The sequence below is a fragment of the Cupressus sempervirens genome, chromosome 5 (assembly GCF_028749045.1).
Source record: "Cupressus sempervirens isolate cs-2001-9-10 chromosome 5, ASM2874904v1, whole genome shotgun sequence".
Classification (NCBI taxonomy): Eukaryota; Viridiplantae; Streptophyta; class Pinopsida; order Cupressales; family Cupressaceae; genus Cupressus; species Cupressus sempervirens.
The window spans coordinates 253343454-253367242 of record NC_143122.1 but is presented as its reverse complement, the minus strand read 5'-3'; the positions used below and the strand labels follow the sequence as shown (position 1 = coordinate 253367242).

The 23789-nt window shown below is 38.1% G+C and overlaps 1 protein-coding gene and 1 pseudogene across 1 annotated transcript; both read left to right on the top strand.

Moving 5' to 3' along the window:
• The first annotated feature begins 10361 nt into the window (after positions 1-10361).
• Positions 10362-13265, top strand: LOC149555487 (subtilisin-like protease SBT1.2). The gene has a single exon (XM_089833649.1). It carries the CDS (start codon positions 10721-10723, stop codon positions 13235-13237), a length of 2517 nt encoding a protein of 838 aa, XP_089689775.1. The 5' UTR covers positions 10362-10720; the 3' UTR covers positions 13238-13265.
• Positions 13266-19474: 6209 nt separating this feature from the next.
• On the top strand, positions 19475-22629 carry LOC149555486 (endoglucanase 16-like; annotated as a pseudogene).
• The last annotated feature ends 1160 nt before the right edge of the window (positions 22630-23789 follow it).

Genomic DNA, 23789 nt, shown 5'->3' with positions numbered 1-23789 from the left:
CTTCCTCGAAAGTCAATTCTTTATTATTTCTTTGCAATTTTCTTTGTTCATGTAGTAGTTTCATTTTATCTCTTTTAATTGTCAAATATATCTCCCTATCTTCATTTGTTTGAGTTTTTAGTTTCTTCCTTGACATGATGATGATTTCTACATGTCAAATTATTCAAACATCTGAATTACTTACAATGTGTAAATTAAAAATCATTCAAATACATATAAAAATTACAATTATTTCAATGAATACACAATATATATCAAACAACTTGTCAAATTTCTAACCATTTTGAAATAACATTTCATTCATACATACAAATTTCAATGAATTCACTATATATTAAACGACATGTCAAATTATAATCAAATTTGTATTTATATATCAACAAACAATATTTAAAAAGGATTGCACTAACCTTTTCTATACAAAGAATATTAAAAAAGCCTTCAAATAGCGTATCCAATGATTGAATTTGGTGTTTGCTAGCTTCAAAAAGTCTTTAAATAGTGTTTTCTATGTTGAAACCCTTGTTTTTTGTCGAAACAATAGAATGCACAACAGACAAAAAATAGAGAATGGATGAAATGGGACCCAAACTTGCTTTGTGACTATTTATGGGTGATTTGACATAGTGCATACACATTATAGCACGTATGTACTATAAAGCGCGTATGCACTATGTCAAAACACATCTCTCCCTATCCCACCATCCCCCATCCCCTAATCTCTCTCTCCCCTTTCCCATCCCCTACTCTCTCTCAGTCTCTCTCCCCTCTCCCATCCCCTACTCTCTCTCTCCTCTCCCATCCCCTACTCTCTCTCAGTCTCTCTCTCCTCTCCCATCCCCTACTCTCTCTCACTCTCACTCTCTCTCTCTCTTACTCCCTCTCCCATCATCTACTCTCTCTCACTCTCCCTCTCCTACTCCCTCTCCCATCACCTACTCTCTCTCATTCTCTCTCTCCCATCCCCTACTCTCTCACTCTCTATCCTCTCCTATCCCCTACTCTCTCTCCCCTCCTATCCCCTACTCTCTCTATTTCACACACTCCCATTCCCCCCCCCTCTCTCTCTCTTAGACTATTCTCTCTCCCATCTCCTACTCTCTCTCTCTCTCTCTCTCTCTCGCTCTCTCTCTCCCTCTCCCTCTCCCTACTCTTTCTCCCTTCTCCCATCCCCTACTCTCTCTCTCTCCCCTCTCCCATCCCCTATTCTCTCTCCTCTCCTGTCCCCTACTCTCTCTGTCTCACACACTCCCATTCCCTCTCTCTCTCTCAGACTACTCTCTCTCCCATCCCCTACTCTCTCTCTCTCTCTCTCTCTCTCTCTCTCTCTCTCTCTCCCCATACTCTTTCTCCCCTCTCCCATCCCCTACTCTCTCTCTCCCCTCTCCCATCCCCTATTCTCTCTCCTCTCCCATCCCCTACTCTCTCTCTCTCTCTCTCTCTCTCTCTCCCATCCCCTACTCTCTCTCTCTCTCTCTCTCTCTCTCTTGTTCTCCCTCTCTCTCTCTCCCTCTCCCACTGCCTACTTTCTCTCACCCTCTCTCCTCTCCCATCTGCTACTCTCTAGATCTCTCTCACACACTCCCATCCCCCCTCTCTCTCCCTCTCCCACTCCCTCTCCCACTACCTACTCTCTCTCTCTCTCTCACTCTAATCTCTCTCTCTCCTCTCTCTTACTCTCACTATCTCTCCCATCCCCCTACTCTCTCTCACACTCTCTCCCATCCCCTACTCTCTCTCTCCCTCCCATCCCATTCTCTCTCTATGCCACCCCCTCTACTCTCTCACTCTCTCACACTCTCTCCCATCCCCTACTCTCTCTCTTACACACACTTCCATCCCCCTTCTCTCTCTCTCCCACTCCCTCTCCCACCACCTAGTCTCTCTCTCCCATCCGCTACTCTCTCTCTCTCTCTCTCTCTCTCTCGGGCTACTCTCTCCCCTCTCCCATCCCCTAAACTCTCTCTTTTATAGATACACACTCCCATCCCCCCCTCTCTCTCCTCTCCCATACCCTACTCTCTAGATCTCTTACACACACTCCCATCCCCCCTCTCTCTCCCCCTCTCCCACTCCCTCTCCCATCACCTACTATCTCTCTCTCTCTCTCTCTCTCTCTCTCTCTCTCTCTCTCTCTCTCTCCCCCTCTCTACTCTCTCTCCCATCCCCTACTCTTACTCTCTCTCTCTCTCTCTCCTATCCCCAACTCTCTCTCACACTCTCTCCCATCCTTTCACTCTATCTCTCCTATCATGTACTCTCTCTCTCTCTGCCACCCCCTACTTCCTCTCACACTCTCACACTCTCTCTCTTTCATAGACACACACACTCTCATCCCCCTCTCTCTTCTCTCCCATCCCCCTCTCTCTCTCCCTCTCCCTACTCTTTCTCACACTACCTCCCATCCCCTACTCTCTCACACACTCTCTCCCATCCTTTACTCTCACTCTCTCCCTCTCCCACAACTTACTCTCTATCCCATATCCCCTACTATCTCTCTCCCCTCTCCCATCCCCTAATCTCTCTCTTTCATAGACACACACACTCTTATCCCCCCTCTCTCTCTTCTCTCCCATCCCCTACTCTCTAGATTTGTCACACACACTCCCATCCCCCCATCTCTCTCCCTCTCCCACTCCCTCTCCCAGCACCTACTCTCTCCCCCATCCCCTACTCTCTCTCTCACATCCCTTACTCTCAAGTTCTCTCTCCCCCATCCCCTACTCTCTCTCACACTCTCTCCCATCCCCTAGTCTCACACTCTCTCTCCCATCCCATACGAGCTCTCTCTGCCACCACCTACTCTCTCTCACACTCTCTCCCATCCCCTACTCTTTCTCTTATACACATTCCCATTCTCTCTCTCTCTCTCTCAGCGCCTACTCTCTCTCTCTCTCTCCCCCATCCCCTACTCTCTCTCTTTCACAAACACACACTTCCATCCCCCCTCTCTCTCTCTCTCTTCTCCCATCCCCTACTCACTAGATTTGTCACACACACTCCCATCCCTCCTCTCTCTCTCCCTCTCCCACTCCCTCTCACACTGCCTACTATCTCTCTCTCTCAAGTACTCTCTCTCCCTCTCTACTTTCTCTCTCCCATCCCCTACTCTCACTCTCTCTCCCATCCCCTACTCTCTCTCACACTCTCTCTCCCATCCCCTACTCTTTCTCTCTTACACACATTCCCATTCCCCCCCTCTCTCTCCCTCTCCCACTCCCTCTCACACTTCCTACTATCTCTCTCTCTCAAGTACTCTCTCTCCCTCTCTACTTTCTCTCTCCCATCCCCTACTCTCACTCTCTCCCATCCTCTACTCTCTCTCACACTCTCTCCCATCCCCTACTCTGTCTCTCTTACACACATTCCCATTCCCCCCCCCTCTCTCTCCCTCTCCCACTACCTACTCTCTCTCCCCCATCACCTACTCTCTCTCCCCTTTCCCATCCCCTAAACTCTCTCTTTTATAGATACACACTCCCATCCCCCCCTCTCTCTCCTCTCCCATCCCCTACTCTCTAGATCTCTTACACACACTCCCATCCCCCCTCTCTCTCCCCCTCTCCCACTCCCTCTCCCACCACCTATTGTATCTCTCTCTCACTCTCTCCCTCTCTACTCTCTCTCTCTCTCCCATCCCCTACTCTCTCTCTTACACACACTCCCATTCCCCCTCTCTCTCTCCCTCCCACTCCCTCTCCCACTGCCTATTGTCTTTCTCTCACTCTCTCCTTCTCTACTCTCTCTCTCCCATTACCTACTCTCACTCTCTCTCTACCACCCCTACTCTTTCTCACTCTCTCACATTCTCTCCCATTCCCTACTCTCTCTCTCTCTCTCTCTCTCTCTCTCTCTCTCTCTCTCTCTCTCTCTCTCCTCTCCCATCCCCTACTCTCTAGATTTGTCACACACACTCCCATCCCCCCATCTCTCTCCCTCTCCCACTCCCTCTCCCACCACCTACTATTTCTCTCTCAAGTTCTCTCTCCCCCATCCCCTACTCTCTCTCTCTCTCTCTCCCATCCCTTACTCTCACTCTCTTTCCACCATCCCCTAATCTCTCTCACACTCTCTCCCATCCCCTACTCTCACACACTCTCTCCCATCTCATACGAGCTCTCTCTGCCACCACCTACTCTCTCTCACACACTCTCCCATCCCCTACTCTCTCTCTTATACACATTCCCATTCTCCCTCCCTCTCTCTCTCTCTCTCTCTCTCTCTCTCTTTGTCTCTCTCTCCCTCTCCCTCTCCCTCTCCCACAGCCTACTCTCTCTCTCTCTCTCCCCTATCCCCTACTCTCTCTCTCCCCTCTCCCATCCCCTACTCTCTCTCTCTTTCACAAACACACTTCCATCCCCCCTCTCTCTCTCTCTCCCTCTCACACTACCTACTATCTCTCTCTCTCTCAAGTACTCTCTCTCCCTCTCTACTTTCTCTCTCCCATCCCCTACTCTCACTCTCTCCAATCCTCTACTCTCTCTCACACTCTCTCCCATCCCCTACTTTGTCTCTCTTACACACATTCCCATCCCCCCCCCCCCCCCCTCTCTCTCTCCCACTCCCTCTCCCACTAACCACTCTCTCTCCCCCATTGCCTACTCTCTCTCTCCTCTCTCCCATCCCCTAAACTCTCTCTTTCATAGATACACACTCCCATCCCCCCCTCTCTCCTCTCCCATCCCCTACTCTCTAGATCTCTCACACACACTCCCATTCCCCCTCTCTCTCCCCCCCACTCCCTCTCCCCACCTATTGTCTCTCTCTCTCTCTCTCTCACTCTCTCCCTCTCTACTCTCTCTCTCCCATCCCCTACTTTCACTCTCTCTACCACCCCTACTCTTTCTCACACTGTCACACTCTCTCCCATCCCCTACTCTCTTTCTTACACACACTCCCATCCCCCCTCCCTCTCCGTCTCCCACTCCCTCTTCCATTGCCTACTCTCTTTCTCTCCCATCCCCTACTCTCTCTCTCTCTATCTCTCTCTCCCCTCTCCCATTCCCTATTCTCTCTCTTTCACACACACACCCATCCCCCCTCTCTCTCCTCTCCCATCCCCTACTCTATCTCTCACTCGCTCTCCCTCTCTCACTCCCTCTCCCACTACCTACTCTCTCTCTCTCTCTCACACACACACACACACACACACACATTTTCACACTCTCTCCCATCCCCTACTCTCTCTGTCTCTCTTACACACATTTCCATTCCCCCTCTCTCTCCCTCTCCCACTGCCTACTCTCTCTCTCTCTCTCTCTCTCTCTCTCCCATCCCCTACTCTCTCTCTCTAGCTATGCTCCCCCCTCCCATTCTCTACTCTCTCTCTTTCACACGCATCCACTACCATCCTCCTCTCTCTCGCTCTCCCTCTCCCACTCTGTCTCCCACCACCTACTCTCTTTCTCTCCCCCATCCCCTACTCTCAATATCTCTCTGCCATACTGTACTCTCTCTCTCTCTCTCTCTCTCTCTCTCTCTCTCCCTATCCCCTACTCTCAATCTCTCTCTCCCATCCTGTACTCTCTCTCTACCACCCCTACTCTCTCTCACACTTCCTCTCTCTCCCATCCCCTACTTTCTCTCTATCTCTCTCTCTCTCTCACACATAGCTAGCCCCCCCCTCTCTCTTGCTCTTGCTTTGTGTCTCTTCTTCCTTCTCTATGCACTATTTAGGTCACAATAGTGCATGCGCACTATAGTATGCACACGCTATTGAGACCCAAATTCAAAAAGCTTTAAATAGCGCATGTGTTCTATAGCATGCATGTGCTATAGGGCATACACACTATTCAAAGCTTTGCATTATACCAAGCCTAAGGCTTGGTTTTTCCTTGGAGATCCAGCCCAAAGGTTTAGAGTCTATAAACAGGTCTGAGATGTGTTTTGCTGCAAACAGCAAAAAATGATTGATTTTTCTTGTGTGCTCTCCTTCAAGATTCCTTGTGGTTGGGCATCGATAAGATCAAGTTACATGACATTTTAGGTCTCTGTGTTAGCTATGTAACCATATAATTTATTTTTAATTTGAACTATTTCAAGCCTTTCATCTATAATTTATTTTGAATGTACGTCCCTTTTTTGTAAAAAACCACCATGTACTAATTGGGCTATAGATTTTAGCTCGTTCATTGAATTTTGCAACAACTTAGTTTTTTAGAAACTAGACTCTATTTTACACACTTTGAAAAAAAGAAGTTTTGATTTTAGATTAGTTTTCAATCATTTTTAGGGGGAGCACACATATATTTCATGTTTTTGGGATGTGTCTAGTTAAAAATTCATAAAAAATAAAATACACATTATAAAATTACCCAAAAAAATTGGGATAAACGAAATAGTGTTAAGTAACTTTTGACTAGAGCAATTAAAGAATTTCAAAAAAAAAGTTAAAATTTTAGGGGGGCCACACTTTGTACTATGTTATGTTTTTTGGAATAAATAGTACCACTTTTTGTGGCCCCCTTTTTTGAGGACCTCAAACTAAACCATTTTGAAAAAAAATTAGTAGTTTAGAAACTAGATTCAAAGGACTACTACTTTTGTTTTTGTCATATCTTAAAATTTTGATTGTAACTATCTTCAAATTCTTGTTGAAGTTTAAAAATTGTTGATTTCAGAAAAAAGGTGTCCACTCATACCCCCCTTTTGGCACCACAACTTGGTGCACTTACCCTATTCAAAGATTAAAATTAAATGAAGCACCAGGTATGTGCAGGACCATGGTGTGCCAAAAAATGGCGATGTAAAAAATATATAGTTCTAAAATACCACAAAGCATTTCAAAATCTATTCTAATTATTTTCCCACCCATCCTAATACCAAACCAAAATATTAATACCTTTATAAGGCCTACTATTTCTTTGGATACCAACCCTACATGGTGAACTTAAAAAATGCCCCAAAAACATTTTTTTGACATGTTCTTGTGTGTTTTTTTTACTTCAAACGTGTGTCTAATGACTTTTTTTCCACCCAAATTTGATGAAATGAAAAGGGTTTCTTAACAATGTTCTTATCCATAAATGTAACATTTGTCAAATTACGAGTTCAATAAGTAATCATTATTCATTTTCTAATGGAGTTATGCATAAAGTGTTGATTGACACATTGACTGAAAAATAAATATAACTTTCAAACGGTATAGAGTATGGAGGAATTGATATCCCTCAATCCTCGTCTCTTAGCCTAATAGGTTTTGAACCTCTAAGAAAAAATAACAATTTAATTTCTCTATGCAACATATGAATTGATGATATATTGATTTTGTTTGAATATGAAGACATTGAAACACGTCACACAATTTTAGGTTAGGTTGGCTCATTTTATTTAGTACAAAAAGAAGGGAAAGTTAAGTTTTGAATTTGAATACAAATACAAAAGACCAAATGACAATGCCTTGAACTTTGTATAAACAAGAATATAATAAACATGACTATAGATAAGGCTGTGACAAAAACCTAAATCAAAAGTGTGTTGTGTATTATTCATTTCATTTGCAACATTTATCTATTATATCTCATTATTATTATTCTATTGATGGATCAAGGAAAATGATACTAATTTTTTGGTTAAACTTGATGAAGAAAAACATTTGCAAAAATTATAAAATATTAAAAAATGTCGGGAAGGTTTATGATCTATTCATGAAATTAAATGTTTCTCAACGAGCCCACCAGAGATCATGTTTTCTTGAGTACACGATTTTAACATCATAACCTAGATATAGATGGTATTGTGTGATGCACAGATTTGTTGGAATCTATACCCCTCAATCTTCGAGTGTTATTGAAGAGGTTTCAACCTATGATAGCACTTGTGATGCACAAGTTTGATGAAATTGATACCCCACAATCTTTGAGTCTTACCAAAGAGGGTTTAACTTACGATAACACTTATTGGTGTAATGCCTATAACAGCATATCAATAATTGTTATCACACATGTTGGTTTAACACCTTTTTTCTTACAATATTGCATCAATAGTTGTGACTTTAATATTGTTAGTGGTTGTGATAACTACTCATGAATGAGGAAATGTATTCCTAGACCTGAAAACAAAACAATTGTGTAATGTCACATTGGTAGACCAAGAAAACATGATAGGGGAAGATACCCAATAGTGGTTACAACTAACTTTACACACTCAATTTAAGTACCAAACGATGTCATTTTTTTCTATTTTTTGTTCTTGTTATTATATGAGACTTAATTGCTTAAAGCCAAGGTTTCAATTTCTCACTAATAACGATGCACTCTATAGGAGATGTTATGCACAAAAGGGTCAAATAGTGCTCCAAAAAAAAGTACATTCACCGATTCTTGACCTCCATTGGTCTAATAGTTGTTCATTTAATCACCAATAGTGGTTCACAAATGTCTAGTAATGCTCCACAAATCTCTACTGGTGGTTTACAAATATCCAATAATGGCTCATTAATCAACAATAGTGGTGCACAAATGAACCAACCATGGATCAAAAAAAACAAAAGGAAGCCAAGAAAAAATGACCAACCATTGATACATAAATGATCCACTACTGGTATATTCAAAGATTAAAATTGAATGAAGCACTAGGTATGTGCAAGATCATGGTGTGCCAAAAAATGGCGATCTAAAAAATATATATTTCTAAAATACCACAAAGCACCACAAAGCATTTCAAAATCTATTCTAATTATTTTCCCACCCATCGTAATACCAAACCAAAATATTAATACCTTTATAAGGCCTACTAATTCTTTGGATACTAGCCCTACATGGTGAACTTTAAAAATGCCCCAAAAACATGTTTTTGTATGTTCTTGTGTGTTTTTTTACTTCAAACATGTGTCTAATGACTTTTTTTTCACCCAAATTTGATGAAATGAAAAGGGTTTCTTAACAATGTTCTTATCCATAAATGTATTGTTTGTCAAATTACGAGTTCAATAAGTAATCATTATTCATTTTCTAATGGAGTTACACATAAAGTGTTGATTGACACACTGACTGAAAAACAAATATAACTTTCAAATGGTATAACATTTTTGAAATCCAAAAAATGTATCACATTATATACTTCTTCTACTATAAGGAAAATAAAAGAAAAAATAAATTTTGTAAAGTTTTGAATTAGTTAAGGTGGTGAAACACTAGAGTTTTTTAATTCTGAAAATACTATACTAGAAAATTAATAATTAATTATTTATTTGGATTAAAAATACCCATAAATGTGTGTCACATTCGGGCATGAGTCTATTTCTCATATCTAAAATTTGATTAAAATATATTGTCATTTGATTTTGATTAAGGTGGTCAGACATACGCCTACTTCTTATTTTTGTCGTGAAATTTGTGTACTATTGTATTAAAATTCAAAATTTTGACCAACCAAATTTATTTTTCTTTAGATAAGGCCTAGTAGTTCAGAAACTAAATCCAATTTCCTATAGATTTTTTTCTCACAAATTTTTGATTGGAAGTTCATAATATGTTTAAAATTGCACGTCAAGTTGACATAAACCCAAGTAGCTGATTTTTCATTGCCACTTAAGGGCATAGTTTTCTTGACCATGATCTTGCACATACCCCACTATTGAACTCCGATTCACTATTGGCTATCTTTTCTTATTGCACAAAAACGAGTCTCACTTTTTTCGATCTTTTTGAACATCTTGGTGAAAAAACATATTCACGTGATATCATATTTAGCGATATAGACATTAAACCTTAGTTAGAAACAAGGAACATGGTGAATAAGTTGCTATTAAAAGTTTAGAATGATTTGAAATTTTCATATAAGATTTTGAGAGCTCTAAATTATGATGGTCAACAATTGAATTATAGATCCTAAACTTCTTCAATGGAAAATTGATCAATCAAAAAATACTGAAACAATCAATATTATGCATTCTGTAAATCTGATAGATTTAATAAGATAAACTTCAAATAATGCCACAATAAAAATGTATCCATTTATGGATTAAGTTGTAAGTTAGTTTTTATTAAAATAGATATGCTAAGCGCTATATCACAATTGAGATGTAACAATTTCTAGTATTTATTTTTACAAATGTTTTCCAAACATTTGAAAAACTAGGGGAAACTAACTTTGGGCACTTTGAACTCTTAATCCGTATGTCAAAATTTGTTGATTTTTTTGGTGAACCTCCGTAAGTGAGTGAAGAGCTTAAAGCTAACCTTTCGACTATTTTGCATTTATGAAGCTCTTTGTAGAACTCGTAGAGTGCGAGGTGGTCTAAAAGTGTCATTTTAAAACGTTTGCCCAAACTCATTAGTACTTTCTTTATAAATGGAACAATCAGCAAATTAAGAAAGTTAAAAAATGATGACTATTAATACATGGGCTATCACTTTTTAAAACTTTTAATGAGCCAGGGATGTATTATAGAAATAGGAACATGGAGACTACTAGATCATCTCCCTGACACAAAAATTTAATTTTGAAAGAGCTACATTTCGATACTATGAACTGCAGAAAGACGTGTTGTCATTTACTGTCACAATACCCAACATAAGCAAGAGCTACCCAGCCCGTGCAAAGGAGCGCGCAACACAGAAATCCCGCCCTCTGTAAAACAACACAGAAATCCCGCCCCATTAAATGCCATTTCAAAGCTCGAAACGCAGGCACGGGGAAAAGCTCGAAACACACAAAATCACCTCTGTACAAGAAAAACATCCTCGTGCCACAAATAAATGGCAGAACACACCAGAGAATGTCCGCCAGTCTCACTATTTACACTCACGAGCTTACTCACCCAACGATAAATGCTCCCTCACAAATTTCAAATTCCAATGGCGCAAATTCTCCCCAATATAACATTCCAATCCCAGAAACACATCCAACTGCAAAAATGGCCCCGAAAATTTCCCAAAACCCAATCTTTCACCTAATGATCTCACTGTTCCTCATATGCACAGCAATGGCCACCGAAGAAGAAGAACAGCTGATGCCATACATAATCCACTTCGATCCGGCAAAAATGGCGGCCGGAGAATTCTCCACTACAAAGCACTGGCACAAATCCATCCTCACCCAGATCACAAAAACCCCCAACCCACCCAAAACGAGCCGGATAATCTACTCCTACAAGACCGCCATTAATGGCTTCTCAGCAAAGCTCACAAGATCAGAAATTTCCGAGCTGCAGAACCTTAAAGGATTCATTGCCCTTTACCCAGATCGGCTCCACAAGCTGCAAACGACATATTCCCACAAATTTCTCGGCCTCAGCGATTCCCCTCGATCAAAACTATGGCGGGCTGCAAAATTCGGGCGGGGGACCATAATCGGCGTTCTGGACACAGGAATCTGGCCGGAAAGTCCGAGCTTCAGCGACCGGAAAATGCCGCCGGTGCCTGCAAAATGGAAGGGGGAATGTCAAATTGGGGCAGATTTCAACCAGACGCACTGTAATCGGAAGCTGATTGGCGCCCGGTTTTTCAATTCCGGCCACCAGGCGAACGCCGTGTTTGGGACACGTCCCGAGTACGAATCCCCGCGGGACTCTCAGGGACATGGAACACATACAGCTTCTACAGCTGCCGGAAATATGGTTTTAGACGCCGGATTGTTTGGGAATGCAGTCGGAAAGGCAAGCGGGATGGCGCCGGCGGCACATTTGGCGATGTATAAGGTTTGCTGGGACGGTGGGTGTTATAGTTCGGATATTTTGGCTGGGATTGAGAGTGCTATTGAGGATGGCGTTGATGTTATTTCGCTGTCTATTGGGGGTTTTTCTGTTCCGTTTTATGAGGATAGTGTGGCTGTTGGGGCTTTCAGGGCTGCTGAAAGGGGGGTTTTTGTGAGCTGTGCAGCGGGGAATAGTGGGCCTTACGAGTTTTCCGTTTCCAATGAGGCCCCGTGGATTATGACGGTCGGGGCCGGGACTTTGGATAGGGATTTCCCGGCGGTTGTGAGGTTGGGTGATGGGAGGAGGTTCTATGGTGAGTCGCTTTTTCCGGGGATGAAGATGCGGCCTCGGTTTGTTCCTCTCGTGTATGCGGCGACGGCCGGAGTCCAGAGGAACGGGCTCGGGAGTTTAGGGAACTCGAGCTTTTGTGGGGTCGGATCATTGGACCCGACGGTTGTGCAGGGGAAGTTTGTGGTTTGCGATCGTGGGACGAGTGCTCGCGCAGAGAAGGGGGAGGTTGTGAGGCAAGCAGGTGGGGTTGGGATGATTTTGGCTGACTCGGAGATCAACGGGGAGGAGACTGCAGCAGATGTGCATGTTTTGCCTGCGACGCAAGTCGGTTATGCGGAGGCGGAGAGCATGAAGGAGTACATAAGGACGGTTGCTGGGGCCGCTGTTGCGGTTCGGTTTCGTGGGACTGTGTATGGTCGGTCATGGGCTCCAGCAGTGGCCTCGTTCTCGTCGCGAGGTCCGAGTTCGGTTAACCCTGGGGTTCTTAAGCCGGACTTGATTGCGCCTGGTGTGAATATTCTTGCCGCGTGGCCACTCAACCTCGCGCCGTCCGGGTTGGCCGAGGATAAGCGTCGGGTCATGTTTAATGTCATCTCTGGGACCTCGATGGCTTGCCCACATGTGTCTGGGATTGCGGCCTTGATCAAAAGCGTGCACCCAGATTGGAGCCCCGCGGCAATCAAGTCTGCTCTCATGACCACCGCTGATGTGGTCAATAATCGAGGCGGGCCCATCCTCGACAACGCCCAGAGTCGACAACCTGCAGACGTCTTCGCCACCGGTGCCGGCCACGTGAGCCCTGAGCAAGCGGCAGACCCAGGGCTCATCTACGACACCGAAACCGACGACTACATCCGCCACCTGTGTGCCCTAGGGTACACCCGAGCTCAGGTCCAGACCATCACCGACAAAAACGTCAGGTGTTCGAACCTCACCAAAGACTACACCGGCCTCAATTACCCTTCTCTGTCGGTGGTCTTCAATGTGACCTCCGCCGGTCAGAGATGGGTGAAGTTGAAGAGAACCGTGACAAACGTTGGTCTCGCTAAATCCAGATATTCTCTTCATGTGACGCCGCCAAAAGGAGTTCGTGTTATAGTGAAGCCGACCGAACTGAGATTCAGTAGACTTAATCAGAAGAAAAGTTATAGTGTGAGATTTGTGGACATAAGTAGAAGGGAAAGTACTGTTTCTTCTTTCTATTCCTTCTCTCAGGGCTCTCTTACATGGACTCATACAGGGAGTTCTCATAACAGTTCTGTGTCATACACTGTCAGAAGCCCAGTAACTGTCATTTGGTCTACATAGTCAATGTATACATAATATTTCGCTTGCCACAAAGATTCTGGAATGAAATCAAGTCAGATCAAAGAATTTGTATGAAGCTCATGAGAACAAGCAATGTAAGAGATCAAATGTCATCGTATACGTTCAATTAATTCCTACATTGATTTCCTTCTATGAATTTCGATTTGTAGAACCTTACCTTCTCGATTAATTCATTTAGACTCGTCATTTATATAAAAACTCGGAGTACGATTAATAAAATGCTGCTTTTTGCCTGAACAGCAGACATGCAAATGAGTGTTGGCTGACGGCGAGGTCTGTTGGGGATCTGTAGCAGCAATTATTACTACAGTCAATTTCAAGCGATCAAATGGAGATTCGCCGCGACGAGGAATATATTTTGCTGTTTTACAATATCAAATCCCAAATAAAGGATTCGTAAACGTGTTGATTGCTTCCTTCATATGATTTTATCTTTAAAAATGTTTTCTTTTTCAAAGAGGGATTAAATTCATTAATGTATTATTATTAATTCATGTTAGTTTATAAGTATGAAAATGAGTGAGGAAAATATAAATATAGATTTTAAATATAAGTTTAATACTGTTAACACGATATCATAGCAAGCATTACGTTTGTATGTTTCTACTTCAATTTCTAAGGGCTTTAGAAAATATGTTATAACTAGTGCATTATAGTGCATAATAATAAAGCTCATATGTAAGTCTAAAAACGTGTCAAAACCTTACAATTGTCTATTCAAATGATGAAATTAGAGAACACAAATGATCTTATTTACATAGGAGCTTTAATTTTGAGTTATGTGGTATATATGGAAGGTGAGGCATGAAGTAAACACTATGTGAGAGAGCAAGAGATAAAGATGCACAAAACAAAGAGAGAAGATAGTAATATTAAGAGGGGACACAATAGAGGATGTGTGTTAGGGGGGGGGGGGGGGGGGGGGGGTGAGCAGGGGCGGCCGCATGAGAGACCCGAGGTAGACATAGAAAGAATGTGATCTAGATAAAGAGATATGAGAAGGGGACATGAGAGTGAGATAAGAGGAAATATGGTGATAGACATGTGCAAGAGAGATTGTGAGAGATAAAGATACATGAGTGAGAGATATGGGGTAGATATAGAGGGTAAATAGGAGGAAGAGATTGTGAGAGGAGGGAGAGGAGAGACTTAAAGAGATTAAGGAGGCAGGGAGGGAGAGAGATGATATAGAGATAAATTGTAATAAAGGATAGGATGTGGTAAGTAGGGGTGGAAATAGGAAAAAGGGAGAAACGTGGGAAGGTATAAGGTAGAAAGAGACAACGTCAAAGGGGAGATAGATGAGATAGAGAGAAAGAGAATAATTAGGGCATCAAATGGATAGGAATGATGATGGTGAGGAATTTGTGTGTGTGTGAGAGAGAGAGAGAGAGAGAGATATCACAATTAGGGGGAGGGGGAAGATGGAAAAGGGGGTGGGGAAACATGAGGTAACTAGAGTCCAAAAAATAGATTTAGATGTGATAAGGAGAGAGAGGGGGGATGTGGGTGAGACATGAATTAAACATTGTGAGAGAGGGTGAGAAATAAAGAAACATGAAGTAGATAGAGTAGACAGTAGACAATAATAACACGAGGGGATGTGTGTGTGTGTGTGTGTGTGTGTGTGTGTGTGTGAGAGAGAGAGAGAGAGAGGAGGGAACATATGTGTGAGAGAGTGAGAAAAGAGGATATAGGGTAGGAGACATGAGGTTGACATAAATAGATAAATTGTGAGAGGTAAAGAACTATGTGAGTGAGAGAGGGTGAGAAACATGCGGTATATATAGAGGGTGAATAGGTTTAGGGGGATGACATTGTGAGAGGAGCAAGGGGAGAGAGTTAAAGAGTGTAATTAGGGAGAAAGAGAGAGGGAGAGAAGAGGGAGAGGATGAAAGACATGATGTTGAGATAAATAGTGATTGGGGGACGAAATGGTAAGAGAAAAAAGAGAAAGACAAAAGAGGGGGAACAAATGAGGTAGAAAGAGACAACATAGTGGGAGAGAGAGATGAGGTGGAGACAAAAGAGAGTACTTAGGGAATAAAATAGATTGATTTGATGAAGAAACCTTTAAGGGCTCGTTGGCAACGGGAATACAAGCAGAATAAGCATACGTAAATTCTTAAAATTTTGAATTTTTCATTTGGATGCACCAAATTGGAATTGAAATACGAAGCAAAATAGGAATACATATTCCAATTTTGGCCCAAAAATGAAGTTTTGCAATTTCACCAAAATACGTGTTATTGGAATATGTATTTCTATTCCACTTTTATTTATTTTAGAAGACATAAATTTTGGGTTTTGTGAATTCCCATCAAATATTGGCTGAACCAAACAGAGAACAGGAATACGTAGCCCCATTTTCTATTCCAGAATAGCTATTACTGAATACGTATTCCAGAATAGCTATTCCTATTCTCACAGCCAAATGGACCCTAAACGAATATATGGCAGTGACGGTTTCGTATCTCATTAAATAATTAAGAAAACAGAACACAAGTACTAAACATTTTAAGGAAAAATCCGAATTGTGTTTTTTTCTTGAAATTTGCCTTCTCCGACGACCGGAAAACGAGATTCGAACGTAGTACATAGTAGCTAAAAGCTACAAATAATTACTTAACCGGCTTCAAGCCTGCAAAAAAATCAATAGAAAAACCACAACAACAGGTTCATCCAAAAAGACCTCCACATCAACATAAATTTATAGATTCGAACCGTGGATCTTCAATGCAAAAACGCTAGTAAATTGCTAGTAAATTTCTTTCCAAAAGACAATAAGAAGAACTGCAAATATTAATCTGCTCTGCAAATGCGTGTAAACATAAATAATCACATATACCTTACAAAAATTCTGGCAAGTTCCAGTGAGTCCCTGAATTCGTAGCTTCTAGCAGCTTCGAAAACTTCTCCTGATAAAATAAGAATGATTTTACCAAAGAACAGGAGCCCAGTTTTTGTTTGGCTGGCAGCAAAGAAGGTGAAGATGATGATCGGCTACCGGCGGTTGCCTTGGTGGCAACATCAATAGTCCGACAGTACCCCCAGACATTTTTGTTATTATCAATTTCATTTTTTCAACTGATGACATTAAAATGAACGTCAATTTTTTTTAAAAATATCTCGACTTAATTATTAATTCATGTTAGTTTATAAGTATGAAAATGAGTAATTCATGTGTTAGTTTATAAGTATGAAAATGAGTGAGAAAAATACAAATATAGAGTTTAAATATAAGTTTAATACTGTTAACACGATGGCAAGCATTAGATTTGTATTTTTCTACTTCAATTTCTAAAGGCTTTAGAAAATAGGTTATAACTAGTCCATTATAGTACATAATAATAAAGTTCACATGTAAGTCTAAAAAGTGTCAAAACCTTACAATTGTCTACTCAAATGATGAAATTAGAGAATACAAATTATCTTATTTACATAGGAGCTTTAATTTTGAGTTATGTGGATTTCCATATATAGCATGGATCTATACATTTATAGGGATTTTGTGTGTTGTACCACCATTGTATTGTGTGCTTTGGCTCTCCACTCTACACATTAATTTTTATGTTATTTCTAAAATACAAATGATCAAAGATCTAAATGGTTTTCATATTGTTCATTAGATAATTGAGACCTCTATATGTTTTATTTTCAATTGGTCAAAACCCATAATCAATTATTAGTACAATGACAATTTTGTTAATTTTTGATTCCATGCTTTACTACCCACCCTTGCTCGTGAAAATCAGAGGGATTTATATGCTTTTGAATTGTACCTGCACCATCACTTTAAGTTGTATTGTCAACACTCTTCCTTGAAATGACTCAACATTTGCTAACATGTATCACTAGCCAGCTACCCTAAAGAAATTAGATGCCTAACCTACCTTTTTGTTTGTTTGTTTCGGAGGAGAAATTTTCTTTTTGGCATATAACACATATATAGAGTCAACATTTTATGAATTTAAGTGTACAAAAAAGATGGTTGCCTATTGGTTGGATCTTTTCTTTTGACAATATTTTCTAATATGATTTTTGTGTTCATTCAAAACTCTTTTTACCCTTTGATCAAGAACATGTCATTTCCTACATAGAAGAAAATATTTCGTGAAAAACAAGGCCAATAAGACACCTAAATTTTAAGTTGATTTGAAAACTACTAGTTGAACTAGGGTTGAACTTCATATCAACTTCAAATGTGTTTTATGTAGACAAAAATATCGAACATTCTCTCCATTAGAGATACTTTTTTTTTAATGTTGATATAAAAAATGTAATATAGTCATAATGTATTCTACCTTTCTAACCACATCTTTGTTTTCTATATTTTGAATATACTAATGTTTCAATATTTAACTATTTTTCACTAGTTTTTTCATTTTGTATTAAAAACCTATGCATGGTATTTTTTATGACATATTTTAATCTATTCATTTAGATATGTAATATCTTAGCCATATAATAGTACTATTAACACTTGGCCACAACTTTTAATTTAACACATAACTTGGACAAATGCAATGGAGTTCTAAATTTTAATATTTTAAGAAGTTATAATAGTATATGACTAATTTAGAAAAGGTAGAATGTCCATGAATGAGGAACCCTTGATTGATTGCATGGTAGTTAGAATTAAGTGAAAAATAACACATGAAATTTGAAGTCAATAGATAAGAGATATATGTCACTTATATTGGAGATTATTTGTGAAATTAAATGTGAGAGACAAGATTATTTTGATTAAAATATTGAAGAAAATAAACAAATAAATCAAGTGATGATGTTTGTATCTTGATAACTAGAAATGGAATAAACTAATAGTCATTGAAGTATTATTCTAATAGAAACAAACAACATACTACTCTATCTTGAAGTTTTAAAAGATATAAGAATGCATGGATGAAGAATATGTTCACCCACAAGAATAAATCTATATGAACATACAAACCCTCCATAAGGAAGATATTTAAGGGTGAAGAAAACACAAAGAGACTGAATATAGACCTATTTAACAATGTTTCTTGAATCTTTATGTTGTTCATATCTTATAAATTACAATATTCTAATTTCTATTGCATTGCAATTGATTTGACATCTCTAATATAAATAATTTATACATCTACACATTTTATGATAAAAATGTTACAACAATTGTTTATTACATCTATTAAACTTAGTACCCAAACAAAGAGGTATATTATAAGTGATAAAATTTCCCCTCCCTAAAGAAAAAATTGTTGCCACATATCAAAATTGAAATTTTAAAGAAAAAACTAAATTTAGAAATGAGAATGTGAATTCCCCCCTTAACCAAATTTATATTTATATTTTCTCAAGAAAACATAATCGATAAAATTGTTATATTTACATTATTATGTCTTGTTCCATCACATTCTTGAACTTAATTAAATAAATAATTTGTAAATTCACATTACTTAGCTATTGAAATTGAAAAGGGATGCCACTTTTACTCAAACTTGCAACTTTTTAGGAAATTAGATCTAATCAAATCCTCCATAGAAAAAAACATAAATGAAAGAAGAAAAAAACATATGGTCTGTAGGACTATTCAATATCATCAATAAATAACTCATAATCAAAATTAAGAAATAGAATACATTAGTAGTGATAAACTCATTCGATAAGTTATGAGATTGATTTGACACCGTGAAAAAATGCATTAAAGTCTGCTAAATTTTGTTTGCTCCATGCTCACAAGCATAAGAAAAACTAAGACTAATTAAGGAACATCACTTCTAATATAATATTGAAATCGGCATTTCAATAAGATGATGTACACCTTGTGTCAACACTTGTTTCAAAGTGATTCTATATATATTTGAAAGGTGAGGATCATTTAGCTAACATGTGACAGGGTCTATAATTCACAAGGAAGAGAACCAAGGCTAAGAGCTTTATCACTAAACATTTGAATATGTGAAGAGTGAATATCCTTGAGAATGAGTGACAAAGCACAAAGTTTTAGAATAGCAACCTATATTCACACTGAATACCATAAAGACAATCCTATAAAACAATAAACTATTCAAATTGAAATACTTTTGAATTTAAAAGACAAATTTAAAAATCTTTAAAATCTTAATAAGCTCTATGAACCTCCCATGATAAAAGAATAATAATAATATTAACCTATAGTTTTTAATATACTTATTAAAAAAACATTTTTATATGGTAGCGAAGAATACAAACATGTGTAAGAACTTAGTGGCGTTTCTATCACTGGCTTTATTGCTGGTTCATGGCCAGAGCAAGATGCATAATGGTGAATTTGATTACAAAGAGGCTTTAACGAAGTCTATTCTCTTTCTAGAGGCCCAACGATCAGGTAAACTCCCACAATCTCAAAAAGTAAAGTGGAGAGGAGATTCTGGCCTCACAGATGGACACTTGAATGGGGTAAGTCCATTATTGCAATTTATAATACTGATAGAAGATGCATGCAATTTTTTAAGGCTTTAGAAATGGAGGGCCACCATTAAATAATCTTTAAAAAAAAGTTAATTTTTATTCTCTAATACTTTTAGATTAGTAGTCATTCATTAGTGTGTAGTGTTTACAATTGAGAAAAAGCAGATGGTTCTTATAAACTACCATGTATAAGTTGTAGTGCGTGTGGAGTGAATAGGCGTCATTGGTTAAGCTCGAGACAAATTGTACCCAAGACAAAAAAAAAAGTCGAACTTTTTATTTTTCTAGATTCATAAAATGAAGTGATTTTTTTCTAAATTTTGTTGTTGTTTTGGATAATTTGATATCACGAAGAACATATGTTAAAAATTTCAGAAAAATCTCTTTGTGTTTTTTATTTTTTGAATTTTGGTCATGGTACATTTTGTCTACAGCTTAGCTGCATCGAAGTAAATATCGGACATGGCTATCCTCCATCCAAATTGTACAGTTGACCAATTTTCAAAAGATCTAAAACATCATGAATTTTTTTGAAAATTTTAGTGTTTGATCTTCATGATCTTCATAGTTTGTAGTCAAAAGCAACAAAAAATTTGGAAATAAATCACTACATATTCGTGAATCTGGACAAAAAAAGAAATTTGACTTTGTTTTGTCTTTAATGCATTTTGGATGAAAATTAGCCTGTCCCCTAAATATCATAGTGTTATCAATGATCCGATGTGACACATCCTTAATATCATAAAGTTGAAAAAGATTGAACTTCATAACTTCGTAACTACAGAATTATTTTCTATAATGTGCATGCAGGTTGATCTAGTTGGAGGCTACTATGATGCAGGAGATAATGTAAAATATGGGCTTCCCATGGCATTCACTATCACAACATTGGCTTGGGGTGTTTTGAATTATGCTAAAAAGTTGAAAGCTGCAGGCGAGATTGAAAATGTAAGAGATGCTATTAAGTGGGGCACTGACTATTTTCTCAAAGCCAGTACAACTCCAAATCAATTATGGGTACAGGTAAACACCACACATTAAAGAAATAAATAAGCTGAAATCTACAAATCAAATTAGATATCTATATATTGTTTAACTCTTATATTAAATGTTATGAACATAATTTTTTTACATCATTCAAGTCAGTTCAGTTATAACAGATATTATTTATCTTAACTACTAGTGTGGTTGATGCAAAGTAAAACGATAGGTTGGAGATCCCCAGGCAGACCATAGTTGTTGGGAGCGTCCAGAAGACATGGAAACTCCTCGTACTCTTTACAAGATTGATAAAGACATCCCTGGGACAGAAATTGCCGCTGAAACTGCTGCAGCATTGGCTGCCTCATCTGTTGTTTTCAGAGGAACAGACCCTCATTATTCACATCTTCTTCTCCAACGTTCAAAATCGGTATGTAATCTTGAGATGTTGTAGATAAAGCATACATCCATTTACTAACAGTGAAAGAGTTCAAACCAAACAAGTCGATAGGGAAAACTAGGAGACTTCTAAATTTTCTCATGAAACATTCTAAGGATATTCCTTTTGTCTGCCATAATTTTTCCATTCTTTACTTTTTGATATGATAATTGGTGTTTTTTTTGATTTAATGCAATAAATTTACATAGTAAATTGCTTTGATATAATCTACTAAAACTTTACCATTTTGATTTTAGCTTTTCTCTTTTGCCAACCAATATCAAGGCTCCTATCAGGGAGAGTGCCCTTTCTATTGTTCTTACTCTGGGTATATGGTAAGTAAAAACTTAAAATTGTATTGCTTTATTTCATTTGTAAAAAAATATTATTTTCATTGTTAATAAAGTTGTTTAATTTAACAGGATGAGCTTCTTTGTGCTGCTTCTTGGCTTTACAAAGCTCCCAGATCTAAACAATGCAATAACTATATACAACACATAATTCTTTAAATGCATATGTTACTAAATTTAGTTGGGATAAAAAATATGCTGGAGCTCAAGTACTTCTCACCTCTGTAAGTGATTACTAGTGTATTTGATGGTGCAAATATATAAGCATAAAATTTATCCCATTTATTATAATTATTTTCCATTTTAAGTACTCTCCATTTTGTAAAATATTTTTTCTAATTAATGGAATTCACTAAATATTTAAATAAAATAGCTTTATTTCCAAGGTGATTCTCAATTCTTAGGCTACAAAGGCCATGTCGAAAGTTTCATTTGTTCACTTCTTCCACAAAGTCCAATTTAAACAATTCATAGAACACCAAGTTAGTTTGACTTATTTCTAAATTAGTATACAAGTTTTGATCATACATTAATTATATCCTAAAACTAACATAATATTACAATTAACTTGCAACTTGTTACAGGAGCGTTGATGTTCATTAGAGATGGTTCAAACACCCAATATGTCACTAGTGCCTCTCTTTTACTAATAATTTATAGTGACTTACTACACACCCATAACCAAACAATTTCTTGTGGTAACATTGAATTCAAAGAAGCACATGTTATGAATTTTGTAAAGATATAGGTAATTTATGGTCAAAATATTTTATAAAATATGGATAGCTTAGTTATATATAAAAAAATCATATCTAATGTTAGTATGCTATTTAAATGTAGGTTGATTATTTACGAGGAAGGAATCCTTTGAATATTTCATACATGGTAGGATATAGTAAAAAAATCCACAACATGCACATCATAGAGGATCATCTATAGTTTCTATTCATGAACACCCACAAAAGATCTCGTGTAGGGATGGTTTTAGTGACTGGGTCAACAAAAATACCTCCAATCCAAATTTTTTGACAGGAGCAGTTGTAGGAGGACCAAATAGAAATGATAACTTTACTAATCTTAGGTCTCAATATACCATGCTTGAACCTACAACATACATAAATACTCCTCTCATTGGAGTTCTTGCAAAACTTCAATCTATTACTTGAAAGAAGAAATGGTTATGAACTAATATATTAGATTACTAAACATGTAAATAATAATTAAATTATTAATAATAATATTTTAACGTACCATGTCATTTGTTGGAAATAAATTTGTACTTTAAAAACTTTTATTTGATATGCGAAATTTATTATTTTATTTTCAATCTCTATGAATAATATATATAATTATACATTATTTGGTAGGATTTAGATAATAAAGTATATCGGGCTATCATGCATAAACTAATTAAGATAATTAAAATTATGTTTTTAAAAAATCTATTTTGATAAAATTTTAATTAATATACTCATTAATGTATAAGTCAACATATTATAAAACATAGAGAGGGTCTAGACCCAATACATAATCTCCACTATTCATCATCATGATTTGAAATTTCTAATATGGAATTGACAATGATAAATCAAGAAGCTCAAATTTGGACCTAAACTTACACAAATTTTAAATTTCAATTTTGGTTTGTACTTTGTCTTTTCTACTATCCATAATGTAATACAACTAAAACATAAATTATTTTAATCAAGTGTGTTATGATGGCCTATTTAAATATGCACCCTATCTTAAAATCATTTGTCTACATCAAAGAGCATTCATGATGCATATATGTAGAGAGTTCATAATCAAAATGTTAACATTGCATCATCTTAGTCACATTTAAAATGTTACTTCTACCATTATGTTCTTGCATGTTTGGGCTTAAATTTGGTTTGAGGCCTTGATGTGATATTTTCAAGGGGAATTAGGGAAAAGGATGACGATGAGGCCACAATAATGGTTCTCACTTTCCATCAAGAAGAAATCAGATGGAAAGTGTGAATTCCATTTTTAAGAGGCCTCAAATGAAGCCCCTTGCTTCATTAGAAGCCTAAAAGTTGTCAAAAAATGTGCAGGGGCCTTCCTTTGAAGCTCCCTTGGTGCCACACATTCTACAACTAGGGGCTTCAAATTAAGGGGTCTTCAGTGAAGCATCTCCAAGGGCTTCATTCAAAGCCCCCAAAATACCAATTTTTACAAATTTCTTAAATTGTCTATCAAAATTTTCCCTTACGAGGGCTCAAACAAGGGCAAAGTAGGTCTATTTTTTACAACTAATTATACCAGATTGTTTTACTTTGAATAATATTTCAAATGACTACACTTT

Coding starts and splice junctions, on each gene's coding strand:
- LOC149555487 (XM_089833649.1), top strand. CDS start 10,721: ATGTCCGCCAGTCTCACTATTTACACTCACGAGCTTACTCACCCAACG.